Raw genomic sequence first — 17,656 nt, forward strand, 5'->3', positions numbered from 1 at the left:
AATATAAACATAATTTTATATTTATAAGCTCATTAGCTCAGTTGGTAAGAGCGCCGTGCTAATAACGCGAAGGTCTTGGGTTCTTTCCCTCACGAGAAAGTGTCATGATCAAGATCCATTAATACTTTATTTATAACCGTCGTTGAACAGCCGACCTAATTTTTGAGTTTGCGACTACCAATGATCATCTCCTCCAGAAGACAAAGGAACTCCTGGATAAAGTATTGGGAGCAATCTGTCTTCGTGGAGGACTTTTAATGAAACTAACCAGCATTTACGTTACACGGAGAGGAAAACCATGTAAATCTCCCACGGTTAGCTTGACGGCAAGGGGACTCTAACCCATGATTCGTCTACCACTGAGGATATTTTAGGTTCGCACAGTGGTCGGTACGAGCCGGGTGCGGAAATTCATATCGACCAGCCATCGCTGGGTTTCGAACCCGGTTCACCTCATTGGAAGGCGAATGCTCTATTCCCTGAACCACAGCGGTTCAACCATGATTATCAACAATATTCACTAGTGTGGTTCATCTACGTCAGGGCAAGAAATTTCAGTGCTGAATGTACCAGACAATTCTTACTCACTACTATTTTCACAGAAAATATGAAACATTTTAAAAATGTTAACGCATGTAGTATAAAGAATTTTTTGGTGACCATAACTGCAAAGGAATGTAGAAAGCTACAAAACTGAATCATTAATTGCAAAATAAGAATAATATAAACTTAAAATAAGGTTATTGTTAAATGGATCTCTCTGCACTAAAATGCCATTTGTTAATTGAAGCCCAAGGGTCAAAATCTCTTTGGTGGATCCAGTTATAGAAAGTCTAAGTAAAGTGTCTCAGTCTGCTAAAAGTTTCTGTATTTTACCTTCGAGCCATTGTGACTTTCTAATCTATAGCGCGTAGACGTAAACTCTCAAATTTAGTTTCATTTAATAAATTCTAGTTCTCTCTTTCTCCCTCTCTCTCTGTTTGATTTAAAACGCAATATTTTACAAGACAAAATTTACTGTAAAACCCTAAATATTTGTTCGCCAATGGAGAGTGGAAACTTCGTGCTTTGATTTATGTAATTTTTTGCTGATGCCTTAAATAATTAGTTTCAATAATTAAGCAGATAAACAGTTTTATACAAACTTTCTCTCTAGTTATACGCAATACTAATATATCTCACTTCAAATCAAGATTTACAGTCAGTGCCAAGAGAAAATCGAGAAAATATTAAGAAAAATAAAGTGCAATTTTTTTAAAAACTAACGAATCCTAAGACAAAAAAGAATAAAATAAAATGATTTTAAAAAAGTTTAAAAAAAAAAAACTTTTCTATGGTTTTGCATGAAAAAGCAGGAAATTAAATACTTATAGTAACTTTTAAGAATAAAGATGATATGGTCTCAGTTAACTAACGATGAGGAAAATTCAGAATAACATTAAACTGGTATTACTAATTGGCAACAAATAAAGATTTTTTTTTTTGTGGGAACTTAATAGGTTCAGTTTTGGATTTCTTTTATATATATTTGAAAATATTGCAATTCGATACAAAAACGCATAGTCACATCTACTTATATATTAAAGTAATTTCCGGTTTTTTTTATTTTTTTTTTCCTTCGAAACTTCGCGCCTTGATCTATATAATTCTTACTATTACCTTAAATTAGTATCATTAATTATGTAGATATGAAAACTTTCTCTCTAGTTATACGCAATACAAATAAATCTCACCTCAAATCAAGGTTTACAGTCAGTAGGAATATTATGAAAACAATATTAGGAACAATAATATGAACAATATTAGGAAAAATAAGGCGTAGTATTTTTAAAGACTTAACGAATCCTACTACGAAAAAGGATAAAATAAAATAATTGTAAAAAATTAAAAAAAAGCGACCCTTTTTAAGGTTTCTTACGAAATGGCAAGAAATAAAATATTGATATTTACGTTTAAGAATTAAAATTATATGGTCTCAGTCAATTAGTGATGCGAAAAAGTTCACAAGAACATTAAACAAGCATTATTTATTGGCAACAAATAATGATTTTTTTGTGGGGACTTTACACTCGAATCTTGTACTATAACAAATGTTTAATTTCCTTTTTTGTATTTATTTTGGAAAAAGTTAAAATTCGAACCAAAACGTACAGTCACTTTTACTTATATTTAAAAACTTCTTATTTTCATGTTTCTTTTCTCTTTTTTTTAAGCATTGTATTGATTTTTTCTTTTTAAATATAGCTTTCAACTGACTTTAATTTTTTAAACAGTACCGTCATGCTACTTTGTGCAGCGGGGACTACTTTGTGCAAATTCGAATTTGGCACTTTTCAAGTGCTGCTATTCAGTATTATGTTTTTTTCACGTTAAAAATGTGTGGAATTCGAAGATAAAGTCTCCTCTATTACTACAAACATTTTTTCGAATTTTAACACAATCTCAGAGTGTGTTTTGTTTATCTAATGTCAACAATTTTCCGAGAACGTCGGACGTCGAAAAGTGTGCATGGAAACTTTAGCAGTGCAATGCAAAGACGTTGATAAAACAACTATCGTAAGTGCAAAATTTTTTATTTATATATTGATAAACAATTATATCCTGTAAGTGCTAAAAAATTTTGAAAATTAATAACAAATAAACGGAAAATGAAAAAAAAATGCACTGTGGGGATACTTTGTGCAAAGTTTCATTCGTTTTTTTTTTCGACAGAAAAATGGTCAGACGTTATAAAAAAAATACCTGGAACGAGAAACTACCGTGATTACACTTTAGAAAAGCTGCAACAATGTTTGCAAGCAGTTGCTGGTGGTATGTCGATTGCAGAAGCTTCTCGGATGTACAAAATTCAAGGAAATACTATCTCTAATAAAATTCACAAGAAACACGTGAAACGTGCTGGTAAACTATTATTTTTCTTCTACAAAGATTTTTCAATGAATTAATCAAACGATTTAACACATAAAAATATATTTTATAGGACATCAGATGATTTTGACAGAAACTGAGGAGCAAATTCTGTCATTTTCATTCAAGTATGTTATGTTCAAATTTATCAATATTATAAATGTTAATGAATATGTACTAATTATTATTTTTGAAATTTCATCTATTTCAATGTTCAAAAATGTATATGGTTTCCTTTTGTTTAAACTCAAATGTTTCGAAATAAACATTCTTTTTAAGAAAAAATTCTTTATAAAAAATGGTTTCTTAACGCTGAAAATTATTTTCAAACTAATATCTTTACATATCTTGATGTTTTTGTTATTAAAAATGTCAACAATTAATTTTTTTAACAATTATATATCAATATTTTACTAAAAACATGATTATTAAACTGAATTCCTATCGCTGCACAAAGTAGCCCCACTTGGGGGCTATTTTGTGCAAGGTATGTTTTGACTTATTATTTGTGAATATTACATACAAACAATGCCAATATTGATCAAATTCACTCGTCGGAGTCCAGTTATGAATATAATATCGATAAATTTTACTAAAGTTTGAATTAACATAGTTTTTTTTACATGTCAAATTTCAAAAACTGCGAAATCCTGCACAAAGTAGCCCCACATGACGGTATACAATTTTTTATTAACAGTAATGACATTATTCCTAGAAAATAATTATAAACCAATTTCTACGGTTTTTAAAGTTTTTTTTTTCTTTTAACAAGGTCTATTTTTATATATGAAAAGCCTGCTTAAAGGTTCTTTTACCACAATCCCTAAGAGGAACAACAACTCTAATTGTAGAGAACAATAATTCCATCACAACATTCTTAATCTAGAGACAACATAAAATCCAAGCGCTTAACAGAAAGAAAAAAAAATGTTTTCATATTTTTTTCAAAAGTAGACTCATCAAATTAATAACTAATTATGGCTTTTTTTTTCTTTATTATTTTTAAAAGACTGCGTTTTACACTGACATTCGAGATTAATTGTGGTTTTGATATAATCACATAAAATGCTTTTTTTTACATTAATTAAAATACTAATTAAAATATTTGATTGACGTATTTTTTAAAAGAACAAACGTTAAATGTTTTTTTTTAAATTGCGTAATTAACTTTTATAATATTTTTTGAACAAAATATTTTCAAATGGAATACATTAAAAGAACCTTACGAGTAATTAATTTAAATAATTGTTAGCAATTCTAATTTCGATTAATTTTAAATAAAAGAATCAATGAAATATTTAATTAAACATTTTTAATTATTTATTTTTGCTGTAGTTTCCCGATTTTATTTTTAAAAAAAATTGTATAAAAATATGTATAATAATATATTAAACATTTGTACCGCAATTTCCGTAAGAAAACCCCTTCTGATTAAGATGCGCTTTCTAAAAGTATGTTTTAATATTAAACAACAATACAAATGTATCTATTTAAACATTTAATCCTCTTATAGCTCAGAATCCTACATTTCAGGTTACCTTTTCTATTTTTATTATTTAAACTTTATTTTTATAATCAATATTGCAATATATAAATAGTTTCGTTAATAGTAGGCTGTGAGTAATTTTAGTTCTGATATCCGGTGGCCATAGCTTTGATTACCGAAGAAACTTTCAAGTTATCACATAAAAATGATTCCGTTCTGGGAAATGAAATAGTAGTAAAGGGTTGCAATAACAAATACAGTAAATGCAATAACAGTTTCCTTTACCTGTGATTATACCAACCAGAAGGTACTGTATTTTCTTATATAATAATTAAAAAAATAAATTTTGTAATAAATATTTCGACATTAAAAATAGTGATAGATAACAGGAAAAAAAATAAGTTTTAAATTGAAAAAAAATGAATGCAAACATAATTATTAATATATATTATTATAAATTTTAAAAAAATAATTAGAGCCTGATTAATTGTAATTTTTTATAAATAATTTTAAAAGAAATTAAAATCATGGTTATTAAAAAGTTTAAATCATTATTTAATTTCCAACCAATGTCCAATTATTAACCAATGACCATTAACCAATGTCAAACAATGGTTGCTAGGTTTTTTCCTCCGAAAATATTAGAAAAGTGTTAATAACAATACTTTTTTTTCTCTATTAATTACTTATTTTATTCATTTATTTTATTTATTTATTTTTATTCTTGAGTGGTGGCACAATGTAGGAATGCTTTATCAATCTCATAATATGTTATTAAAGAAAGCGGTTTTTGGGTTTTAAAAATATCACTTAATGTTGTTTCAAAGATATGTATCACAGCATTGTTTCCTGATAAATTGCTTATATTTTGAAAGTATTAAAGAATTAAAGTTGGTAAATTTAAAATAAATTTAAATAAATAAAAAAAAAACTCTCAGCATAAAATAGAACGAAAACATGTAAGTACAAGACAGAACATGAGAAATCGAAATTCAGATCTGCTTTGGGTCAAAATTTGTAGTGAAAAAAAAAGCAAGATCGTTATTTTAACCCCTTCCTTCTAGCTCCCGTGAAAATGACGGGTGAGATTTCGCCCGCTATTTTTCGCTCCCGTGATATTGACGGGCTGCAGTGTTAAGTAGTAACGTGCCAATAAGAAAAAAACTAATTTATTTCTTTTGTCCGGAAAACATTTTATTTCTCATCTTACACACCTGATGGCAGTACCTGGATATTTTTAAGGTAATTGTAGATAGTTTATTTCAAACTAGTTGCAGCACTAATCAAATACGTAATACAAATACAAAAGCCAAAAAAATAGGCACTTTTATGACCGTTTTCTTGAAAATTAACCGATCGTTAAGGGGTTAATATATTATTTATATAAATACTCTTAGTTAAGAATACAACTGGCATAAAAATAATGTCACATTTTCTCCTAAAATATTTATGTAACATCAATACAAATTGAATAAAGGTGAAAAAATTTAATTTTACATTTTTCAAGTACATTTTTTGTATAAAAATGATTTTAACTAATAAAAATACTCAAAATTTATTTAAAATACTATTTGTATTTATTATTTTATTTAAAGTTGCATATGTAAACAAGCATACTGTTATATTTTACAATTAGGTTCCTATATGCTAATAGAAAAGAAAAATTTTTTTATTCTTAATTTATTTTTAAATAGTTATTACTATTACTAATGGTTATTAACTATTTTTTCATGCATTAACGTAACCCATTTGCATTTTTATTCCTTTCAACAATTTTATTATTCATAAATATTTTTTTAATCGAAAAATATATTGCCTTAAATATTTCATAGTAAAATTTGTATCAATTCAATAAATAAAAAAAACGAGAATTTCACATTTTATAATAATAAAATGGCACTAATGCTACAAATTGGATACTACTAAATAATAACATTAATCAAAATAATGCTGAATTATTGCATTTCTGCCTACCGACAAGCAAAGGAGAAATACTCTTTTACATGCATTACTAAAATAACATTCAGAGGTTAAGTGTTAAGCATAATGAAGTCCTAAAATAATATGTATATTTTAAATGTTCAGCTATTATCCTCTTTTATCATGTTAACATAACTATGAAACAAAAGTTAAATTTTTGTTTATTGAATATATTAATACTTGAAAAAAGGTTCATGTGAAATATTTTTTAATGGTTTAGTTACTTTTAACTGCTGCCTAAAATATAATTTTAACTTTTATTTTAAATTAATCAAAAAATTCAATTTAAATGGAAAAAACCAAGTTGCTTGATTTAACAAAAACATTTTTTTTTTCAATCTTAATCTTCGTTATATTTATTAATGCATTTTGTTACATTTACATCCCTATCATGATTACATCTAAAACTCAAAAACGATACCTTAAAATGAATATACTCATTTTTAATAAAATGTAAAGCAAAGCAAATAGAATCAATAGTGCTGCCATCTATATGCGAATACCAAAGATAGAATAATAAGCACATGTAGTTTTCCAACATAAAAGTTCAAAATATAAATATTTCATAAAATTAGATATTGTAACTATTATTATTATATTCCTGATTTAAAAAATAAATATCAAGAAATTTTACTTTATTCATAAAAATTTTAGACTTTGTTTTAGAATAGAAAAGATTTAAAAATTAGTTAATTACATTACATTGCTGACATTTTAAAAATTCTTTGCAATTTAACATATTTTTTTCATGGGTATTTTTTCTATTTAATTACATTGTAAAACTAATTGCATGATAAGAATTAAGAAAAGAAAAATACGCAAAATGTTTAAAAAAAATTGTTTGTACACAAATAATATACTAACACAAATTAAGATAGTAAATAAATTCTTTTAAACATTCTATTCGGTAAATAGATCAGATACTAGTCAATTTTCTTAATAACGACAGAAATTTTAAAGAAAAAAAAAACAGTTCTGCACATAATACTGAAAATAAAACTTTTTGAACTTTAAAATCAAAACATTTTAGAAAATAAACTAAAATAAAAAATTTCAATTTCTTCTTTCAGGTGAGAGATAATTAAGAATCTTCCATTTGCTTTTTTTTTTCTATTATCAGTTGCATTTGCGAATCCAATAAATGGGCTGCTGCCCAACTGAGTTTAGTTCAAATTTACTTTATTCAAAATTATTACTCCAAAAGAGAGTAAAATCCTTAGATATTATATAAGTTATGAAACATATTTCTCTACATTTAATATAGCAGAAGCTTTTTTTTTTTTTTTTTTTTTTTTTTTAGTGTAGAATGATAAATTTTTTTCTATCATAAATTTTTTTTTAAACATCATAAAATAAAATAAAAAAGGAAAACTTAAATTTAAGATAGCGAGAGAAGAATGACTATTTTTTTCTTCCTTTGTATTTCAAAACAATCCTCTTTGTCAATCTTCTAAAACTGTTTATTTTTAATTAATACTGTTAACATCTTTTCTCTCTATTTCACCGAAATATTTTTACAGCATCTTAGTTACTTCATTATTTTTGATCATTTTTCTGTCATCAATCACAAATTAAATTAATTTATCCAATCATTGAATGATTGATGAATGATAGATTGTATCGTTTATTCAGCTACCAATTTTACGCTCAATCAGCTGAAAGTAAGATAAACAAATATTTGATAGATCGAGATACAAAAAAAAGGGAAATAATCTGTTAAAAATAAGGGTTTGATCAAGCGATGAAACATTGCAGAATCCCTAAATCAAATCGAAAGTGAAAACATAAAAGTATACTTTAGATGTTAAATTAAATCAATGACGTTATAATTACAATGATTTGTTAAAACTTTGGGAAAAATTCTTAATTTTTGTTTTATTCAACAGAAAAAAAACGTATTATAGTCAAAAGTTGCGAGAATGAAAATAACTTCAACACAGAAATTATATGTTTAGAGTTAGTGCTTGCCTCTGAAATTTAAGAAAATAAAAATTTATTTACTAAATTATTTATTGCATTTATTTACTTATTTTTTATTATTTTTACTTAATCTTAATACTTAAATAAAAATAAAATGATAAATAATAAAGTGATATACCATAGATATGATATAAAATATACCCTAAGATTTATGACTATGAAAACTATATAAGTAAGCACTCGAATTTTACGCGGTCATTACGCTCGTCCAAAAAAAAAAAAAACTTAAAAAGTGTTTCAACTAGGCCGAACTAATAGCTCAAACAAATCTAAAGGAATTAGCCTCAAATTCAAACTGTATTTTTAAAATTACATTAGAATACATTCATTATAGAAGTACTTCAAGATCATTTAATTTAATTGCATGTTTTTTTTTGGCCATACACAATTATCCGAAGGTGTTTTTTTTGGGGGGGGGGGTGAATATTGTTTTTAAAAAACCTGCAGTTAAAACAAAAATTGATGTCCTCTAAAAAAATTCCACGTGCATCTTTAGCCTTTAATTTGGAAAAAAAAAATTTCCCTCACAACTTAAAGATCACAGGTGTTGCGATTTAAGCTGTATATTCTTCAAAAAGAAAGACTTCATCTCGAAGAAAAGCTGCACAGCCGCAATATTGCTTTGCATCATTTTGGAAGTGTTAATTTTACTGTTCACAAGAATGTGCGATGAGAGACATTTTTAAAAATATTGATTCATTCTATTGTTTCGTTTGAAAAATCATTATATAGTAGAAAAAAACATTATTACCAAAAAATCTATAGGAAACTGGTATTCAACGAGTTTTTCTAGTAATCCACGCAGTTTCTTTTCAAGCAGTATTACAGGATAAAACTCAGCAAAGAACACATAGACTTCCTTATTAGCCATACCAAGAAGCTGTTAGTATGTTAACTAAGGAGCTTTTAGTAAATATACAAGAAAATCACCTGTAACGTTACTGAGAAACCCTTAGTAGATTCTAAAAATCTTCAATCAAAAAATAGAATAATACTATACAAAACTATTTAATGCATTGATACACATACATACACAGGCTTGTGTGCTCAATTACATGAGTACGACTTATAAGCCCTTGTGAAGTAGAAGAACAGATAGCACAATTTAGAGAACGACAGCACAAAGATGGGAGGTATGACAATTAAATAGCAGGACTGATTCTTCAGAATAATAACTGGCATGCGCCAAACGTGAACGATCTATATTGATAGCAGGGTGAAGCTTTTTTTTCTTCAAATGTGCACCACCTGTGTACAGCAGTTGTTTCTAATTCCATTCTAATGGACAAAAACACACGGACACTCAAGAATTCATCTTATCTGTGATTTTCTGAAAAGTGAAGATTTTCGCACATATAAAGATTGATCAACCAGATCTCCAGATTTTAATACTATATAGTAAGCCTAAGACACTCTGGTGAGAACAATTTCAATTCTCAAGCCTCAATACAGCAATAATTGAAAGCTTAAAAACACCCAAGTGTGTCCAACTACCACAGAAACACCTAAAATGTTTTATTTTCTACAAGAAGTCACGGTGTGAGGTCTGTATATCTTTGAAAATAAGATGGGATGACCAATTGATTTCATTCGGTTCACAAAAACAATAAAATATTTACAAGGTTTTAAGCAGAATTGTTACTGATATTAAAACCATTATACTTTGTCTACGGTAAGAACTCCCCCCGTCACACAAAGTCTGAGGCCATCTGCTGCTATGGAAACAAGAATAGCGAAGAAAAAGGTTTCCTTTCTCTCGCCAACCCGACCCAAAACCTGTCCTAAAGAGTGACCCCACACTCCTACTTGAAATAGTTACACTTCGTTACCATAGTTACCGCCACGGGTCCAGACAAATGGCTAGGAGAGTTCTTACTTTAGACAAACTATAGCTTTACAAGACACAATTAAAATCATGAAATACTTCAACTTACTTTGTTAAGCTCCGGTTCAGATGCAAACCCCAAACCATAAACAGTATTAGCTCTAATATCTGACCACTGACCAAATTTCTGTGAGGTTTTTGTGAAAGTCATATTTGGGGTAATAGTACTATTAATGACAGCCTAGAAAGAAAAGAAAATATTTAGATATAAATACGTAAAAACTACAGAAAATTTATTATACAGAGTCTAAAATTTATTTCTGGACTGAAATTAGATCATTTATAGGGTGAATAAAAAATTATTACAAAAAACTATTGGAGCATAAGTTAAATAAACTATTAATAAATAAACTATCCGATGGTATAAAAAGTGCGAGAAAGGCGAGATTTATTAATACATTTACTTTATTTTTAGAATCGGTGTTGAACAGCCGACCCCATTCTGAGTTTACGACTATCAATGTTCAACTCCATAGCCTTGTAATTTTGAACCCAACCTAGAAGACAACGGAATTCCTAGGTCAAGCAAGACAAACTAGCCATCGTGGAGGACTTTTTGATGGAACTAACCCGCATTGCAAGAAGATTCTACTCCATGATCCGTCTACCACTAAAGATATTTTTACTGCAGCACTTTCGTCTGATGCGAGCCAGCAGTGGAATTCGCATTAACCAGTCACCACTGGTATCCTCCTATGGTTAATCTCCTATGGTTAACCCATCAACAAGGGGATTCTACCCTATTATCATCTACCACTAAGGATATTTTGAATCATCACTGTGGTCATTGTAATGTTACAGCATTGTTACATCATTGTAATGAATTACATCATTGTAAGCCGGGAGCAGAATTCGTATCCCCCAGTCAACGCTGGGATTCGAACCTGGGCCACCTCATTCCGAGGCGAATGCACTATCCCCTGAGCCATAGCAATTCAAGAAAGCAAGATTGAAAACATCCAAACCTGTTTATTTCAGGAGGAAAGAAAGAGGAGTTGAAAGACGATTGATTATAAGACCAACGTGGCAACCAAATTGGTTTTGACATTCTTCCATCCTGTCTTCCTCTCCTCCCAAATTTTCAAAATTCTATGTCGATCATGATTAAATAAGAATATGTGGTGGTCTCTTTTCATAATTGTTCGAATAATTTTTTTTTTTAGCATAAGTCCCCTATCTGTTCAACTAAATGAAAACATAACTTATATTTTATTTGTAATTAATAAATATATTATAGAGGGAAAAAGAGCTCTGTGATTGGTTTCCTGCGGTTTTAGAATTATGAGATGAGTAAAAAATTATGAAAAAAATTTATACTTACAATAAATTTTTATAGTTTGTATAAAGAAGTGAAGTGAAAGATTCCTTTAATTTTTTAAACCAATAAATATAATTCCAATTGGAGCAAACTTAAGAACTCATTATATTTTTTTATGAAAGAGCAATAAAGACTGGTTGCAAGAAAAATATTTATAAATATTTAAAAATATTTATATTCTACGCTCCGAATCGCATAAATTAACTTATTCTAATCATTTTGGCGATTCCTTTCTTCTAATTCTACAATGAATAAAAATAGTCATAGCGCCTAAGCAAAAAAAAATAATAAAAAAAATTTATACTTACGATAAATTTTTATAGTTTGTATAAAGAAGTGGAGTGAAAGATTCTTCTAATTTTTTAAACCAATAAATATAATTCCCATTGGAGTAAACTTAAGTACTCATTATTATATTTTTTATGAAAAAGCAATAAAGACTGGTTGCAGGAAAAATATTTATAAATATTTGAAAATATTTATATTCTACGCTCCGAATCGCATAAATTAACTTATTCTAATCATTTTGGCGATTCCTTTTTTCTAATTCTACAATGAATAAAAATAGTCATAGCTACTGCCTTAGCAAAAAAAAACTGATTTTTTTTCTCTAGAAGTAAGAAACAAAAACTAACAAAAAAAAGCTTTAGAAAACGGGTAGAATGCTAATTATCTGCAATATTTAATCCGATTAAAAGAAAAATTCCATTCAGTTTCCTTTGCTGCATTGCGTAATCTTTAATCTCTTGATAGGGTTAAAGAAAGATTACATTTATTTAAGGATTACAGGGCGTGGCACTATCGGTGAAGTGAAGAAAAATGTTTTAGAACTAAACATCAAAAATGAAACACATCGAGATAAAAAATTGCACTTTAATGTAAGTATACTCTAACATAAATACAGTAATCTTTTTTTCCCTGGCGATGCTCTTATAAAATAGAAATCAAGTATATACTTTTAGAGAAAATTGAATAAATAAAAAACAAATAAATAAATAAATATAAAAATTACATAGCGAGTATACTTCACAAATATAAATACATCCATAAAATGAAGATAATACTTAAACAAGAAATTTCAACATTAATGTTGAACAAATTCGACGAGCCTAAGAAAAACGCTTAATTTATAAATATATGTAACAAAGGCTAATTGAATAATGAGGTTTTTTGCAATCAGCCGCCGTCATTTTGCAATGCACAAAGCCAATTGGAAACGTCTTCAGTATTTTCTAATCAGCCAGACACTTTTTAGGCTTATTGTAAGGACCCACAAAGGCTAATAAAAGCCAAATTCAGTCCATTTGAGTAATTCTTCGCACGTTTCCTAATAAGCTTAAAAGTTTTCAGGCAGAAGAGAAAATACAGACAACCTTTCCAATTAACCAGGAGCATTGGAAAATGCATTTGAAAATGGCTGGATATTTAATTAGCCTAAGAAATTTAAACCGTGTTTCATATTTGCCGTCTCACGTCAGCCCCCAAAAGATGTTTCATATTAACTACCTGATTTTGATAATTTGTAAACTAAACTAAATTAAACAAATTTCGAAGTTAATTGACTTAAAATTAATTTTTACTGAATTATTTTAAACTAAACATTAGAATTAGTTATCTATATAATTATTTAAGTCTAACAAAAAGTTTTTCTTTCAAGAAGTAAGGATAATTAATTTTTAATTTAAGAATTTTTCTATTATTATAATTTGAGTATGTTTGTTACAGGTAATTAATGGTACATATATTTCCTAAGAAATAAGGACTGGCTTCATTTAATTTCTTTAAAAATTTGGGTCGTTTTCACGACGCGTTTTACAATGGCCGTATTATTTCAAATAGTCCTGATTGACCCTACTAAGTTGTCTAGCATTATATTTTATAACGAAATAATATAATAGTGTAAATATATAACGGTTTAGTAAAGTCTTTAAAAAAAAAAAAAGATAGTAACCGACATTTTTTGTTCTATCGAAATTGAATTATGGGCAAATTTGGTTATCTCAAATCACGTAATTTCATCTGACAAACCGACGAACAAATACCGATAAAGCTAAGAACTAAAGCGCAACTTAAAACCCTTTTTTTATTACGCATAAAAGAAAACAATTTTAAAAGTTCTTAGTTGACTTTTCTCTTACATTTAAAAATATTTATTACCTTCTTTTTCCGAAAAAAAAAGTCATATATTTTAAAGTAATAAAATCAAGTGAAAAAAAAGCAATATTAAATATAATCCTCACTGCCCAAAAAATAAAGATAGAAGAAGAGAGATGTTTCCATGTTTGACTTCAAATACGAAGCGATCGGCTGGTGCCATAGCAAGGGAAGTCCCAATTCACACTTTACGTAATGGTGCAAAAGCAAAGTAAGTCTTGATTCACAGTTTATGTAATTTTTTGTTGGTGCAACAGCAAGGTAAGTCCAGGTTCTCAGTTTATGTAATTTTTTTTTATCATACTAATTACCAAACACGGACTCTTGTATAATTTGAGACCGGTTCTTGCACTAATCGAAACAGCTCTATTCTGCACAGTTACATACAGGGTGTCCCAAAAGGTCGTTTACAAACTTAACATGCTGGTCTGTCATATCATGATGAACAAGATTTACATAGGAACTTGCGTCCGAAAATTAAAACTGCGACCGCTAGAGGGCGATAATTGCACGAAAACGGGAGAGTGGGAAAAACAATCATTTCAGGCGTGAACGTTGAAGGAGAAGGATGAATGAGTTTAGTAAAGCAGAAATGGCCGACATGCACTACGTATACGGCGCCGCTGATGGAAATGGACGAGCCGCGGCACGGACGTACCTTGAGCGCTTACCAAACAGACGTCAGCCAAGTCATGTTTTGTTTGGACGATTGCACCGCATATTATGTGAATCGGGTGCTTTCGTAGCACGTAGTCACATCGGTCGAGAACGTGCTACACGCACACCTGTCGTAGAGGAAACCGTGTTACAGGAGTATGCCATCAACCCGCAACGAAGTCTCCGAGAAGGCGAACGTGTCTTGGGTGTAACTCGTTCCACCATAATGCGCATACTGCACGATGACATGCAACACCCTTACTTCCAAAAAGTACAGGCATTGTGCGCTGACGATTATCCCAAACGCATTGCATTCTCAAGCTGGTATTTGCAACAGCGGGTTGCACAGCCAGATTTTCCATCATGGATTTTGTTTTCTGATGAATCCTGCTTTACACGGGATGGTGTCGTGAACCTGCACAACATGCACGTATGGGCGCATGAAAACCCAAGATGTACACGTGCCCATGCGTATCAACAATGTTTCAGCTTAAACGTTTGGTCTGGTATTATCGATGACATGTTGATTGGCCCTTACCTTCTACCTGAACGCCTCGACGGATATACCTATCGCATTTTTTTAGAAAGAGTTTTGCCGGATCTGATGGGTGACGTTCCAGCTGCTACACGCCGAAACTTCTGGTTTCAGCATGATGGAGCGCCTGCCCACTTTAGCTACGCTGTTCGAGAATACCTCGATAGGATTTATCCTAATCGCTGGATCGGTAGAGGCGGACCTGTCCCATGGCCGCCGTGATCCCCCGACCTGACTCCCCTGGATTTCTACCTGTGGGGACACATGAAGTCCATAGTGTACGAGACACCTGTAACATCGGATATGGATCTTATCGCCAGGATCGCGGAAGCGGCAGCACGTGTCCGTGACACTCCTGGCCAATTTGAACGGGCTCTTGAATCTATGCGCCGACGCTGTGAAACGTGCATTGTGGCGAATGGAAGGAGTTTTGAGCATTTGCTATGATGTAATGATGTTTTATAATAAAAATCACATTAACACCGCTATCGATATCATTTTTTTTCTCCTCATCCAAACATGCACTTATTGCCCTCTAGCGGTCTCAGTTTTAATTTTCGGACACAAGTTCGTATGTAAATCTTGTTCATCATGATATGACAGACCAGCATGTTAAGTTTGTAAACGACCTTTTGGGACACCCTGTATAATTAAAAAGTATTTGAAAAATTTGGATAAACTTGCTTCTTGCACTACGTTCCGAAATTTTACATTAAAATTTTTCTTAAAAATTTAATTTCATTTATAAGTAATCATTTTAAAGCCTTTCCAAAAGAAAGGAATTTGTCTTTTTCTCATTTTTTTTCACCTTGACCCAGAAAGTTGGTTTAATAATACTACAAGAAATTATGGCCGAAATATTGATCCAAGCTGAGTTGAGAAAGTTTTATCATGAGAATTCTAAAATATTTGAAAAGTACAAAACTTATTATCATTTAATCTCCAGTACTCAAAGCTATAGAAAAAGTTTTTTTTAAATTTTAAATTTCGACTTCACATAATATAGGGGTTGTCAAAGCGAGTACCATAGCACTCTGGAGTGACGAGGAATAAGGTTAGGGGTACCACGAATTATCTACGATTCTTTGTCTAATAATAATCCTTTAACAACAATCTGGTACTATTTAAAAAGAAAAATTTACAAGGTTAAAGGAGTTAAGAAAATATGCAAGATAGGTTATTCTGTCATATGCTATATGAAAAAGCTATGAGGGTTCGTATTCCCTTTACTACTCAATACTGTGTGAAGCTGGTATTTCAGCTGTTGCTGTTCTAAAGAGAAGCTAACGTTCGAAAATTAATACCTAAAAATAAATGCGAAAACTAAATGAAGCGTTTTAAAAAGTTATGTCTTAAGCCAACATGCAGCATTCGTGGCAGAGTGGCACGCACAGACTTGATACATTTTGAAAAATAATTGAATTTGAAGGTCGAAAATGAATGTTAAAAGTCACATTAAGAACTGATTATATAATAGTTATTTAAAATCAAATGTTTCAAACCATCTTTTTTATATACATAAACTAACGTGTTACAAATAAAAAATTTAAAAAAAAACTTTTACAAAATTTACAACAAAAGAAAAACATAATGAACCTACAAATAGCATTTTTCCACTTTTTAGTATGATGGAAAAGTTGGAATTGGAATGCTTAACACGATTTTTCGAAGATCTTTAACCAATGAAAATAAATAAAACACCATTTAAGTGCCTTGCACTTGAGGTAAAGCTATAATTATAAACTAAATATACCATCTTGCCATGTAGAATTATCTAGGTTGTAGAACGGAAAAATAACTTAAATAATTTAAAAGTTAATAAACTTTTTTAAAAATCACCAATTGGGCGACGTTTTCCCACCTAGATGAAATTTATCAAAATCACTATCTTAACTCAAATTTTGCACATTTTTATGAGCCTACATCATGGGTCGCCAAACTGTTTTGATCATCGACCCCTATATTATTTTTTGAAATCTTCATCGACCCCATAAAAGTAATTTTCTGTTAATTAAAATAAAACTCCATTAGATACTGTATTTGTACACATGTGAAAGCAGAAATGCAGAGTTCGTGCTAATACGTGCTGGTACGGAAATACTTGTTTCACCCGAATAAATATACGTTTATTAATTTATGTTCTATAAAGAAACTGATATTAAGTCAATTTAAAAAAAAATTCACTTTTACATACTCACTTTTACATAATTAGGTATGTGTGATTTGCATATTAAGAACTGCTTTTTCTTTGATCCCCAATCGGCCCTTCCGATTCGGATCGACTCCCATTCGACCCCCTAGCTCAGATCGATCCCCGCTTTTGTTAAATAGACTCCTGGGGGTCTATATAGACCACTTTGGCAACCTTTGGCCTACATAATGCAGTATTGCAGTAAGTTTTTAAATATTAAAAAGTTAGACAATAAACGCTTTTCATTTATCAAGTAATTATGGCTTTTCTCCAGAATGTCTTTTTGCGCCATTTTCAAAATAAGACTAGAGAGCGCTGGCTATATATAGGCTAAGTTTAAACTAACAGTCATGAGTAACTGATGCTAACTCACAGCAGTTATGAAAATAGCATATTATTCGCAAAAAAACATCATTCATAGAACGATGGAGCAACGATGGAGCTTTCGAAAAATTGCCTTAATTTTTTTCATTTTGATAGACTTAATTTTTTCTTTTTAAACAAATTTTCCATACTCGCACCAAACAAATTTACAATATTCGGAGTGCGCATGGTATACATTT

General features: G+C 29.9%; 1 protein-coding gene across 1 annotated transcript in view; it reads right to left on the reverse strand.

Annotated features, from left to right (window-relative positions):
* LOC107452620 (uncharacterized) overlaps positions 1-17,656 on the reverse strand; it is a 256,452-nt gene that overhangs the window by 197,454 nt on the left and 41,342 nt on the right. The window contains exon 3 of the mRNA XM_016069155.3: positions 10,288-10,419. Within this exon, the coding sequence (XP_015924641.1) occupies positions 10,288-10,419 (132 nt within the window). The remainder of the gene's footprint in view (positions 1-10,287; positions 10,420-17,656) is intronic.

The sequence above is a fragment of the Parasteatoda tepidariorum genome, chromosome 11 (assembly GCF_982258835.1).
Source record: "Parasteatoda tepidariorum strain Cologne lab strain chromosome 11, Ptep-v5.0, whole genome shotgun sequence".
Taxonomy (NCBI): domain Eukaryota; kingdom Metazoa; phylum Arthropoda; class Arachnida; order Araneae; family Theridiidae; genus Parasteatoda; species Parasteatoda tepidariorum.